Source organism: Polistes dominula, unplaced genomic scaffold (assembly GCF_049000335.1).
Source record: "Polistes dominula isolate Pdom_NZ unplaced genomic scaffold, Pdom_raw_medaka contig_15, whole genome shotgun sequence".
Taxonomy (NCBI): domain Eukaryota; kingdom Metazoa; phylum Arthropoda; class Insecta; order Hymenoptera; family Vespidae; genus Polistes; species Polistes dominula.
Window position 1 is genome coordinate 9,133,769 of NW_028300915.1, and position 13,709 is coordinate 9,147,477.

General features: G+C 33.2%; 2 protein-coding genes across 6 annotated transcripts in view; one reads left to right on the plus strand and one right to left on the minus strand.

Moving 5' to 3' along the window:
- sfl (N-deacetylase and N-sulfotransferase sfl) overlaps positions 1-13,709 on the plus strand; it is a 500,037-nt gene that overhangs the window by 217,171 nt on the left and 269,157 nt on the right. The window lies entirely within an intron of this gene.
- Positions 2,001-2,777, minus strand: LOC149033248 (uncharacterized). The gene has a single exon (XM_089170133.1). The coding sequence runs from the start codon at positions 2,775-2,777 to the stop codon at positions 2,001-2,003; it is 777 nt and encodes a 258-aa protein (XP_089026259.1).

Here is a 13,709-nt window from a genome sequence, read left to right on the forward strand (position 1 = left end):
GTATCTTGTAATCATTTTTTTTTTGTAAAATATTGCTGATAATACATTTATTATATTTTACATATAAGATTTATTAAATTTAAATAGAAGAAATGTTTATTATAATATATTAAACACTTAAATATTAAGGTTTAATATAGAAATCGAAAAGAAAAAGTAAGTAACAATAGTTACAAAACCGCCACCACACTCGTATAACACTCACTAGTCACACCGAATCAAGAAGACGAAGACCGCCTTCTTCATCGCGCTTATATATACATTCACCCAACCAATGGTCCCAATCACTTTCGTCAATCATTCTCGAAATCTCCAGACTATTCCCAACCGATCAGACAAAAGACTTCTTCCCGATTTCCGGTTCGGGAATATTCGAGAGATTTCGGGGCGCTTACAAAACGATAACATTAGGGATCCTGTAGGAGGGATGCGCCATACATATTCAGCTCATGTGCCATTGGCTGAAAATTTTAGGGGACCGCTTCCGATCCAACGCGCAGCCATGTTTATCTTTAGTATGTATTAATGGCTGTGGTTAGTTTAAGTTTGGAATACTTATAGTTTTTATTGTGATATTTATGTTTAATTATTTTGTTTTTCTTAGTAGTTTTCTATAAGTGTAAGTTTAATTTACTCATTTAATAGTTACAAGTATAAATGTACAAACTTAACCTAAAACTTATCGTTTGTTTATAGACTTATTGTTTATGATGAATAATCATGGTTCGACAATGTATTCTTAATTACTGTAAAAGATCAACAAGAACTACACAAGACCGTAAATACCTTATACCATCGCGTAGGTATAATCGCAAAAATTTACAAAATTTTAAGCAAACAAATCTCAGTTCGAGTAAAACTATGACCATGTACTACATTGAGAAATAAAAATATGTTAAAATAAATGTATTTTTTAATTGATTTATATATTTGTCTTATTATTATTATTATTATTATTATTATTATTATTATTATTATTATTATTGTTATTTAATTATTTCTCTCCGATTTCTCAGGCATATTAGCGTGTCAGATAGGCCTTTTGCCAGGTCTGACAGCTTTAATCTTCAGAGTTTAGGAAGGCTCTGGTTATGTTGCATGTTTTTAATATAACCGCCTTTTGTATTTCTTGGTGTATGTTTGGGTCTAGTTGTAGTTGTGTGAGATGTGATTTAAAATTATTCGGTGTAATTTCTGTTGCTGATATGATGAAAGGGATGATGTGTACCTTTTTTTGTTTCCATATTCTGTGTATTTCTTGTGCAAGTGGTGTGTATTTTTCTATTTTTTCTCTGTATTTCTGTGTGATGTTGATGTCGTTTGGCACTGAGATGTCTATTATGTATGTGTCTTGTCTTCTTTGTTTGTAAATGTGATGTCCGGTCTGTTGTATATTACTGTTTTGTCTGTGTGTAATGTTGTGTCCCAGTATAGTTTGTACTTTTCGTTATCTATTATTGTTGTTGGTGTGTATTTGTAGTATGGTGTTGTAGTGTTCTCCAGTTTGTATTTGTTCACTATTGCTTTATGTATGATTTTTGCTGCGGAGTTGTGTCTTTCAGTATATTCAGTGTTTGCTAGTATTTTACAACCCCCTGGTATGTGTTCTATTGTTTCGGGTACTAATTTGCATTTCTGGCATTTGTCATCTTATATGTTTATATCTTTTATTATGTACTTGAGGTAGTTTATTGTTGAGATTACCTGATCTTGTATTGCGATTAGGAATCCTTCGGTTTCTGGGAAGAGGTTTCCTTTTTTTAGCCATTCGTATGTGTCGTTTTTGTTTATATTTTCGTCTGTAGTGGTGTAGTAGTATTTTCCGTGTAATTATTTTGTGGCCCATGCATTTATTTTGCTTTGTATATGGTCTATGTCGTTATAGTTATCTAAGTCTGTATTGCTTGTCGATAGATTTAGTAGTGTGTGATTTTTGTCGGCTTTCGTTACTGCTTTATGTAGTTGTGTTTCTTTTGTGTGGAAGTATTTATTTAAATTTTTTATTTGCTATTGTGTAACGCTTTTATGTCCGTTATTCCCCTACCACCTTCTTCTCTACTTATTGTTAATCTTTCTACACATGATTTCGGGTGTAGTTTTAGTGACTTTGTCATGTGTGTTCTTGTTATTCTATTGGTGTCATCTAAGTCTGTGTTTGACCAATTGATGATTCCGAAGGAATATGTAAGGACTGTTATTGCGTATGTGTTTATTGCTTTGACGAGGTTTTTTGAGTTTAGTTTGGTTTTAAGTATTTTTGTGAGTCTTTGTTTGTATTGTTTTTGTAAGTATTTTTTAATTTCTGTGTGATTTATCTTGGTATTTTGTTCGAAGCCGAGGTATTTGTATGTTTCGTGTTTTTCTAAGTTTTGTAGTGTTTCGTTCTGTAATGTTCTTTGTGTATCGTCTGTGATCCATTGTCCTCTTTCGATATGTGTTGTTTTGCATTTGTCTATTCCGAACTGCATTTTTTTGTCGGATGTGAAGTTTTCTGTGATTCTTAAAAGTGTATTTAATTGTGTTCCTGTTGCTGCATATAGTTTTATGTCGTCTACATACATTAAGTGGTTTATTGTGTACTTCGTTTGTCTGTTATTTCTGATTTGGAATCCATATTTAGTTTTGTTTAATATTGAGGATGATGGGTTTAGGCACATGTTGAACCATAGGGCACTTAGTGTATCTCCTTGGAAGATGCCCTTTTTAATTTTTATTTCTTCCGTTCTTATGGTATCTGTTGGTGTTTTTAATATGATTCTGGTTCTCCATGTTGACATGGTGTGTTTTAGGAATTGTTGTGTATGTTTGTTTATTTTGTATATTTTTAGAATTTCTAAAAGCCATGTGTGTGGTACTGAGTCAAAGGCTTTCTTATAGTTTATATAGCATGTGTGTAGGTTTCGTTGCTGCTTTCTTGCTTGGTTCATTATTATACTGTCTATGATAAGTTGTTCTTTACATCCTTGGCTATTTCTTCTGCATCCTTTTTGTTCTATTATATTTGTTATTATTATTATAATTATTATTATTATTATTATTATTATTATTATTATTGTTATTATTATTATTATTATTATTATGATTATTATTATTATTATTATTATTATTATTATTATCTCGTAGATAAACATTTTTTTATCGGATTACGTTTCACGCAAATATTATAAACGAACATTACATTTTTTAATAGCTTACCTTACTCCTAGGATTTAAACTGGAAAGGAATGGATTAGTATTACGAGTCTTATCTGAAAAAACATTTTCGCGGTATCAAAGGCACAAATTCGATGGATGCTCTTTTGAATAGATTGCATAGAAGATTGAATTCAATGCTCGAATCATAAAGCTTTTGTTCGATAGAGCAATCTACGAATATCTCCTCTTAAAGTACGAACCTTGTGCGAATCCAAACAGTAACTCAAATCTTCGGTTGAGAAATTTTTCTTTTCGGTGAAATCACGTATAAAATACTTTTTTGCCAGATTTTATGTTTCTAGTCTGTTATATTCGGTAAGCATTTTCTATCCTGACATTATCTTTTGAGAAATGGTAAGAAAGAATTTAGAATAAAAGAGAAGGAGATTTTAACGATAGATGGATGGATAAATGGATAAATATTTTACTTATTGATAAATTATTTTTTAATGTCGAATTATATCGTATTGGATAACGTTTAAGAAATATTTTTTTACGAATCGAATTATTTAGTTTAGTTATATCATATTCTTGGATACTGAAGTATAATGCTTAAGGTCTATAATGATTATATCACCTTAGCGTACAGAAAAACTATTATAAAAAGAACATTTTTATTTGACATAACTTTCAAATAGTGTCATACACTCTCTCTTTTCCCCGCCTCGGGCTTGCACTTGGCCTCTGAACCAAGTTAAGCTTGCGGGTCACATTAGGATCGCGGGTCATACTTGAAAGTTGCGTTACAAAAATCTTTTTCATTTTATTCAAGTTATTTCGAGCGCCAAGGTCGTGTAACCCCTAAAATCTAATGAGTAATGTATACCCTTGTATATGAATCGTTAGGATCACACGAAACTCAAATAAATACGTACAACTGTATAAATCTATCTATCGTATAAAGACGTCATCAGTGCAACAAACTATTATCTTGGAAGGAGTTAAAACCAGGTCATATCATTGGCCGCGAAATATGGTTTGCCTAATGACTCTTACGAAAGCAAACTTTCGGTAACAGTCATATATTTCGAGTTTAAATGAAGATAGAAAAGAAAGGTAAATAGAAGGTAGTAGTAGTAGTAATAATAATAGTAGAGTAAGGTGAATACCGTTTAACTTGTAACGTACGGGTAAACAGGATCTTAACTCATTCTAGTAAATTTCCATTAAACGTAATCTTACTTATTAAATAGATACAATATCATGAAATATACATACATTTGACTTTTAATCTCACGCTTGGTGTGTAAAGGCTTTGGCTCTTTTATTTAAGTAACACTAAAGTAATTTATGTTCAAATAGTTTTTGTTTATTAACTTGCTCTTTTCTATCTCCCATCTTTCTTCTTCAAATTTTCATCCACGTGAAGTAGATTCACGATTACATTCCCTTTAAGTCTGGAACCCTTTTTAAAACTCACGAAGACTTAATTTTCATAGTAAGTAAATAATTCGAGCGAATACGAATATCTATTGGATAGTGGAGAAAGAGAGAGAGAGAGAGAGAGAGAGAGAAATAGAGAGAGAGAGAAATAGAGAGAGAGAGAGAGAGAGTAAAGGGGCGCGGATTTGGAGGGAGGTTAAGTTGAAAGGATCGTTATATTTCTGGAGACTCTTCTCCACTTTTAAAGAACTCTCCATCGTAGAGTCTACGGTGAAAACGAAAGACGTTTCCCATTCGATAAAAGCTGGACTCTGAGCGACTAAGAGTTACTCCTCCTAGGTGGACTCTCTTCTATTTTCCTCTTTCTCTAACTCGTTCGCTCGTTCAGCCGCATCTTATCTTTCCCAAGCGAAAGACACGATAAACGAAGAGGAAGAGGAAGAGGAAGAGGAATAAGAAGAAACTTGAAGGTAGTCGAGAATCTTAAGTAAACGACATCGGAGGCGCGAGTAAATTTCCGAGGATAGCTATTGTGAAAACGCCATGTCGAGAAGACGACGGGGTGCGCGCGTGTTTCACCAAGGACGGATCAATTAGCAACGCGGAGAAGAAAGAACAGGGTAAGCAAGAAGAGGATAGAAAAAGAAGAATAAGAGAAGAAGAAGAAACTGGAGGTGGAAGTGCTGGTAGAAGTGGAGCTAAAGGAGGAGTCCAACCGACCATTAAGGAAGAAGGTTCGCGGAGTGAAACGGCGACGTTACTACCGCAATAGTAGTTACCTTTATCGTCGTCCCAAAGTCCAAGAAGCAGAGCGAACCCAGTCCAAGGATTACGTCTTCGCGTATTTTTTCGAGTTATATGCCAGAAAATTTCATTGTGACTGAGAACACGAGAAAACGAGCTTTGAGGGCTCGTTCACATTAATATCTTCAGAAATCTAAAACGTTTTCGAATTTTTCCTTGGATAAAAATGAAAGGAGGAGAGAGTGAGAGAGAGAACTGAAAAAACTGATAAAACTCAAAATCTTGTTCAATGCTTGTTCCTCGATATTTTTTCTATTTATTCTTTTGTTTATTTTAATTTATTTTTCCTTCTATCTCTTTACCTTCTTTCATTCCTGTCTTAAATCTCTCCTTATTTTCCTCAGCTCTTCACCTACCTACGTTGTTTACGAAGTACTTAACGAGATCGCTCCTCCCATGGCTTAAGATTTCATGAAAACAAAATTATTTCGTTTTGATGCGCGCGCATTACCGTGTTCAATTTGGTGAAAGCTTTACTTGATGTTTCTTCTCTCCCCCCTCTCTTTCCCTCTCTTTCATTTCTAAGACCCACCCCTTCTCATTTGTAAACGGTGAGAGATACTCTTCTTATTTTAGGATGTTCTTGATAAAATCATGGAATTTATGAATGTGATATAAAAATATAAAAAAGCAAACGTAACATAATATCTTGACTTAGCGATCTCGAGACCGCAATTTTCTTCCTCTCCATCGAATCGTTAAAAAAATAAAAACTCGACTAGTATCTCTAAACACGCGTCCTGTCATCTCCTTTATCATTTTTTTTCGTTATCATCCACGTATTTTTTCTTGTTTGGTACATTTAAAAAATTCGTTTTTAATCCTAACAATTTTTTTCCTCTATTGTTCTTTTTTTCTTTTTTATCTTTTATTTTTTGCAAACGATAAAACCGGTCCTTCGAAAAAAGAAGAAGAAATAAAAAAAGAAAGTAGAAGTAAAAAATAAAGTAAAGAAAAGTTATACCATACGAGATTACCTTGCACGTTAAGTTGGCAATGTAAGGGTCCTCATTATTCGTAAAAATCGTATCTTTCTTGTATAATGTACGAGCAAATCCTTTCTCTTTCTCTCTCTCTTTTTCTCACCCTCTCTCTCTTTCTTCCTTTCTCCATTGTTAGAAAATGAATAGCAATTCGTACTTTTCGACCGATCCAATCTTCGAAGTTTTTTATTTTTGTTTTTCTAATTCTTCCTCTTTTTGTTCCTCTTCTTCGCACGATTCATGACGCTTCTCAACGTCCTGCAGAAAATTGTTCTTGGATCATTTTTTATTTTTTTCTTACTTTCTTTTTTTATTTTTTTTTTTTATTGCAAATTACTTCTTTTTTCTCAAGCTCGCGGAAGAGAATCCGATTACTTTTGATGGAAACGATTTTAACGAGATTCTCGTTTTTCCTCCTTATGATTTTCCATTCGTTAGGATACTCTTTGAAACTTTTTTTCTTTTCTGTTTTTTTTCTCTTCCGCTTTCTCTTCTTCCACTTCTTATAAAAATATAAAGTAGGAAATACACAATAATGATCGTATCTAATCTATTTCTCGTCAGACATTCGTTCATTCGTTCGTTCATTCGTTCTACGTAAAAAATAAAAAAGAATGAAATAAAAGAAGGAAAAAAAGGATTGCGAAAAATTTCCATTTTATTTTCTATCTTAACAAGCTACCACGCAGAAATCCGAACTGCAGCGAAGAAAAAGCCACTCCGATTATATTGCAAGAGGGTAGGTAGGTTGGTAGGAAGGAATGAGTCTGTCGGAGGAAAACGGAGCCGAGAAAGAGATATAACGAGAATGAGAGAAAGAAAGAAAAAGAGATAGAGGGTAGCTCGAAAAGGACCATGGCGCATAATTCCCTAGTTATTCCACTGCCGGCTGCCCGTTATAACCCGCCAGGCGCAATAAACATTTGTAATTCGCACGTACGGCTAGACTTTGGGGTTGGAGGTTGCTAGAAGAGAAGGGTGAAGTGCAACGAGGGATGCAACGATGCTGCATAGCCTATAGAAAGAGAGAGAGAGAGAAAGAAAGAAAGAACGAGGAAGAAAGTGTGAAAAAGAAAAGAAAAAAGAAATAAAAGAGTGGATGGGGGTTAAAGCGAGAATCGTGGTAGTGGCTCGGTACGGTACGGTACGGTCTAGTGTGGTATGGTGCGGTGTGGTACGGCGTATTATAGAGAAAAAAAATATCGCTAAATCTCCGTCGACGTAGAAATTAACGAGTCTACTTTTTTTCTCAACTATATAAGGCATATACTTCGTTCTACACTTATATATATTTATATATATTCGTAGCGATAAATAATACACAAAAGCATATAAAAAAAGCTTGAAGCATTTGGTATCTTCGATCTTTTTCGAGAACGCCAATATAAATCTTCCGAATGAGGAAGGATGCACGTAAACGCGTATACCTATGTACACGATATACTTTCTCGTACTGTTAGAGAATCCCCCACGTCTGAAAATTACAGACGTGAGTTGCTTCTGCGAGATAGAAAAAGGTTAGGGTAGATGATACACTGGATTATTAGGGTGGATGGATACATGGATTCGTAAAGCTCGAGGAATAGGACCGAAGGAAATTCAATTTCTAGCTATATCTATGCATATATTTAAATATCTTTTTCTGTTTCTCTACTTGGATCGTTCAGAACTTAAGTAGTACGAGTCAATAACAGCTACCAACTGGCTTTTCCGATTCACCCGGAATAATTAATTATCGATTATTTTACGATGCTAATCTCTTTTCCAATCTTACGTAATATGTACCTAGACACAATTAACTCGTCTGTGCTGTTTATGTAAGATACCTTTCAATATCCTTGAGTTTTAATTAACAGATCGTTACGTGGGAAAAGGTTCGATGCATAAATACGAAGTAAGAAGTTCTTTTCCATTTACTAGCGTAAAGAGAAAGATAGAAAAAGAGACGGAGAAAGATAAAGAAAAAGAGACGGAGAAAGAGAAAGAAAAAGAGAAAGAGAGAAAGAGAGAGAGTGAAGAAATTTTCGCGCTTTCTTTTCTGTCACTTGATTTGGTACAAGAAAACAGAGAGAGTGAGAGTGAGAGAGAATGGCGCAAATTTGCTGTCTCTTTTTCTCTATTGGGCACACACAGTCAGTACAATCTACGGCTTTCTCAAAAAGACTTTACGCGTTGCATACCACTTATAACTGCAACGGAGGAGGCGTCGGCAGCTATGGTAAAACGAGGGAGAGCAATTACGAACATCTGCTCTCGAATCTACCGTACACACATTGCCAACGAGTTTCAGAGTGGCTTTCATAAGCTTGGCTTTAATCCTTAAATGGCTCCTGACGCTCGTCAACGCCGGTAATGCCCGTTAACGTAGATATATACGGAACCCTTGAGATCGTTACGCGATCCCCAAGCGAAACTGGCGTTAGAACATACAATTCTACGACGAAAGACACATCAGCCTTTCCGCGCTTGCTTTCGATTTACCAATTCCACATTCCTCTACTCCTGCTCATCCTCGTGCTCCTGCTCCTGCTTGTGTGCATGTTTCCTATTTGCGTTTGTGTTCGTGTTCATGTTCGTGTACGTGTTCGTGTTTCTCTTCATGTTCCTGTTTCTACTTCCTACTCGTACTCGGCGGAATTCGTGTTACAGACTCGCTTGGCGGTTTGTAACTCTCATGCTCCTTGCGCGTTCTACGTCTACTTTCGGGAAATTTATGCACTGTACACGTAGAGATTTAACGCTCAAACTTGCCACCCGTCATTTATAGCCTTCGCGTTTTAGCCTACGTATAACGACGTCGCGTTAGTTCGATCGTACGTACGTACATTCATTTGTTATTTCGTTCTTTCTTTCATTCGTTCGTTCATTACCCTGCCAACCATAATGTTCGGCAAAACGTTCCTTTCAACTTCTACACCATATTTTTTGTCAGCTTTTTGTTAAAGTGAAAACTTCCTTAGAATGGGGGTGATTTGAAAAAAACAACATGTGTACAAATCACACATGTTAGAAGAGAAACCTTCAAAAAACTAAGTTTTGAGAGAATGAGGCGAATGTACAGTATAAAGAGTAAGATAATTGTAGTATTTATTTATTATAATATTGTTACCATATATTACAAAGAGCACAAGTATGATCAGTGGGTGGAATAGCTGATAAAAAGTACACTTTTCCAAATTCAAGCAATAAAAATGAAATGCTGAATGAGATAGTTATAGATAGACATCAAAATCGTAGGATGTTTATCAAAGTAAATATATTTCGTCGAAAACTAAGTAAATACGAATAATCCTTTTTTTGAAACTCAGGTATACAATTTTTTTTGTTAGTATGCTTTTCAATTTCCCGTTTTCATCTACATTCTTGCGCTGTATAACAAACATTTTAGGATAAACGAAATAAAGACATTACGAAAAACATATGGAAAATACTGCTGGACTGAACAAAGGATCTGGTACAGATGTAATGAGAGATCTAATAGAGATAATCTCTAGAAATGTTTTTTTAACTCTATAGCCTGCCACAATTCGAGACCCTTATTATTTATAACATATCTCGTCTTTATTCTTTGAACCACAAGCTTATCTTTCTAAATACTCTCGTCTAATTAAAAATCTAAAAAACGCATTGAATCGTATCGCTCTCTGAGCTTATCGAACAGCATACACAACAAGTTTCAAATTTGAGCCCCGTGGTAAACTCTACCGACTCACGCTAAGAATTCAACATGGTAAAAATGTTTTTATTTTATTGAAAAATTCGTACAATTTTCTTAAATACGCAAATATAATTAATTTATAATATAATTTTCTTATATGCTTGGGTAAATACATGTCTTTGGATATTTTTTATAAAAACATATAAAAATCAAATTTAATAGATATATTTTGATCTTTATGAATCAAATAAATTTGATGAAGAAGCAAAATTAAAATCTACCAGTAATTTACTTGCTTTTAAATGGAGTTTGTCAGCTGCTTCTAATGTATTCTACAGTGTTGTCTAATTCTTTTTCTCTGATGTATCTTGTAATCCTTTTTTTTGTAAAATATTACAGACAATACAATTATTATATTCTACGTATTTCATAATTATTAATTATAATATTTGCGAAATAAAGAATTTCATTCGTCTCTTTCTCTTCAAACTTAGCTTTATGAAGGTTTCACTTCTCACACGTGTGATCTGCACACATGTTGTTTTTTTTTTGTTTATTTGTTTTTCTTTTTTCTTTTTTCTTTTTTACATTAATTTTTTTCAAAACGGAAAAACTCAAATGTAAAGGATATAATCGAAATCTTTTGTTGTAATACATTATTTATTTTGTTAAATGTTTAAACGTTAATTTCAGTGATACAAAAGCTTTCATCGGATAGCAGCGAATTTAATTTACCGGTCGTTCGAATTTACGTTCTCTTTTTATCCCTGAAATGCGAGCTGAACTAGGAGGGATTGAACAGAAAAAAGAAAAGAACAAAATCGAACGTTTCGTAAATGCATTTCGAGCGTACTTCGTGAGATCATTGAAACTAATGAAACTCTCGTATACGATCGGAAGCGTCAATTATCGTGCGAAGAAAGATAAAGGTGTAAGCGAGTAATTCTATGCATATATGTATTTATGATTCTATGTAAGTGCGGTATAGAGAGAGAGAGAGAGACAGAGAGAGAGAGAGAGATCGAACAATTCAACTTGCAATCGTGGTCGAGATCGTATCTTCCGAATTTCGATGCGTCAACGAACCGAGAAATCCTCTATGCACGCGACGTCGGGACAATCGCATTTCGAGATACCTTTTGCGTTCCGGGTTGGACGAAATGACGTCACGAATTGCACCACTGCTTTGCATACTTCGTCAGTATTCTACATTTTCGCTTATACGAGATTTCTACTCGAATACGGAACGGAAACTCTGCTTTCCCTTCTTCGTTTATTCGAATTTAACGAGGTCTTTCTTACTTTCTCTTTCTAACTTTTTTTTGAAGAATAAACTAATTGTACATAATGAAATCTGAATTGTAATGTAGATATATATACGTAATTTATATCGAGAAAATTAATGATCTAATAAGTAAATAAATTGTTTAACAAATTCAGTATCTCTTTTTAAAATCGTATTATTGGACCTACTAAAATTTAAACTCTGGTGTAGGATTTAGTTTGACAAAATAAAAAGAATAATGAGATTATAAGTTAATTAACAAATTTGCTCTCTTTCTAGAAAAAAATAAATAAAATGAAAATAAATTCATTCAACCTGTCATAATTTAAACTATAGCGTAGATGTCTAATTTTTATTTTGAAAAAATTAAAAACACGATAAGAGTATAAAGTAGTTAACTAACTTTCTCTCTCTCTCTCTCTCTCTCTTCTTGTTCCACAAAAAATAAAATAAATAAATTAATTCAACCCTCTACAATTTGAATAATAATTTAGATTTTTGATTTTTATTAGACAAAATGAGAAAAATTCCTCGCTATATGTTAAAGAGGAAGATGAAGAGAGAGAGATAGAAATAGAGAGAGAGAGAGAGAGAGAGAGAGAGAGAGAGAAAGAAAGAAAGACAGGAAAACGTAGGGCCTATACTAACGCGTTTTATACGCGTTTCACAAGACACTTTAACAAATGAGAAAAGCTTTCTCTTTTTATCTTTCTTTCTTTCTTTCTTTAGTGAGCACGTAATACCTATATTTCGAGTCAGTGATTCTCCTTTTAGATTCTCCTCTCGGAAAATATTCGAGGTAGCTATCATTCGCGTAACATCAAGATAAAGGCAGTGATGAAGTACAGTCGCTTCGTTAAAACGATTATTTGAACGAACGTGTCCGATGCTTAATATATCCATCTGTTCGCTGATGAAACAACGTCTTCCAACATTTATCGAAAGTTTCTATCATGCAAAAAATCTATCTCGTTATATCATCGAGAGAAATTTCTTCTATTATAATGTATAAGAAGAAGATTCGTAATAGTAACTTATATAGTTTACCTAGTTTTAACGAATTTCTTTAATTCGGAATAAAGATTCTTTATCCTCTTCCCCATTCGCATAAGTTTTATACAAAAGAATGAAAAAGAAATAAAAAGAGAAAGGTTATTAACGCGTATTAACTCATGAGAGGTGACTTAGAGATCTTCCTAAAAGCTAAAATATGTCAAGATTCATACAAACGGAATACCATTTAACGACTCTTTATACGAAGGGTAAGCATTTGAAATTAAGTAAGAAAAAAACAAAAAAAAACAAAAAAAAAGAGAACGAAAAGAAGAAAAAAGAAAAATTTCAGGAACGAAAGATTAGCAAAGCCGTAGACGATGATATATTGCATATAGTAGAAAATACATAGTACTTCATACCTCTTCTATATTTTAACATTTAACTGTTTACTCGTGCCGTTGAAAAATGTCTACTGTTGATATTTCCTCCAACTTGAATACCAAGTTCTTCGGAATAGGTATGATTTTAAATCGGAGTTTCCTCATATCGCATGAGAGTTTATAGCATGAAAACGTCCGGTGAATGTTTCTCACCAACCACGCTAGTTTGCACATATTAACGTTGCTTTTGTCTCCCGCAGTTAGCTGAATGTACCGTCGGGAATGGGCATATTGCGAGTTTTGTATGCACTGCTTTAGTTTCGTCCTAGATGGTCCAATGCTACAACTTCCATTCTAAGACGTAGATATATATAATGGTATATATACATTGCGAATTTTATGCGAATCCCAACGTTTAATGTATTATTTAAATATTTCATTTTCATGTGTTTATAATGTAGTTCAAACAGAAAGAAAATTTCATTTATTATGTTTGTATTTAATTTGTATTTTAAGTAAATAGTCATTATTAAAAATACAATATTTATAATAACGTACAATAATATGTTGGCTTTATTAAAATTTAACCCTTATCGGTTGTAAGTCATGTAGGAAGTGACTTACAAATAATAAAAATATGTTATTAATAATAAAATAATTAATACTTTCATATATATTTGTAGTACCTCTTTCAAAAAAATAAATAATTTCTAATAAATAATAAGTTATTCTATAAGTGTTGAATAATATTTATCGAAACCACATAACTTATGTCAGTGAGAAACATCAAGATAAAAACCTGACGACCGATAAGGGTTAATTTTGATGCAATCCTACATTTAATAACAATATCGACCATTCATTTTACATAATATTGATAAAATCAATATCATGAATTTCTATAGAATTAAATAAATTTGAAAAAATTCATTGTGAAAAAGTATTTGAATAAAATAAAATTCAAATAGACACTTATTATACACAAACCTATTTTACTCTTATAACAATGTATCGAAAACTATGGT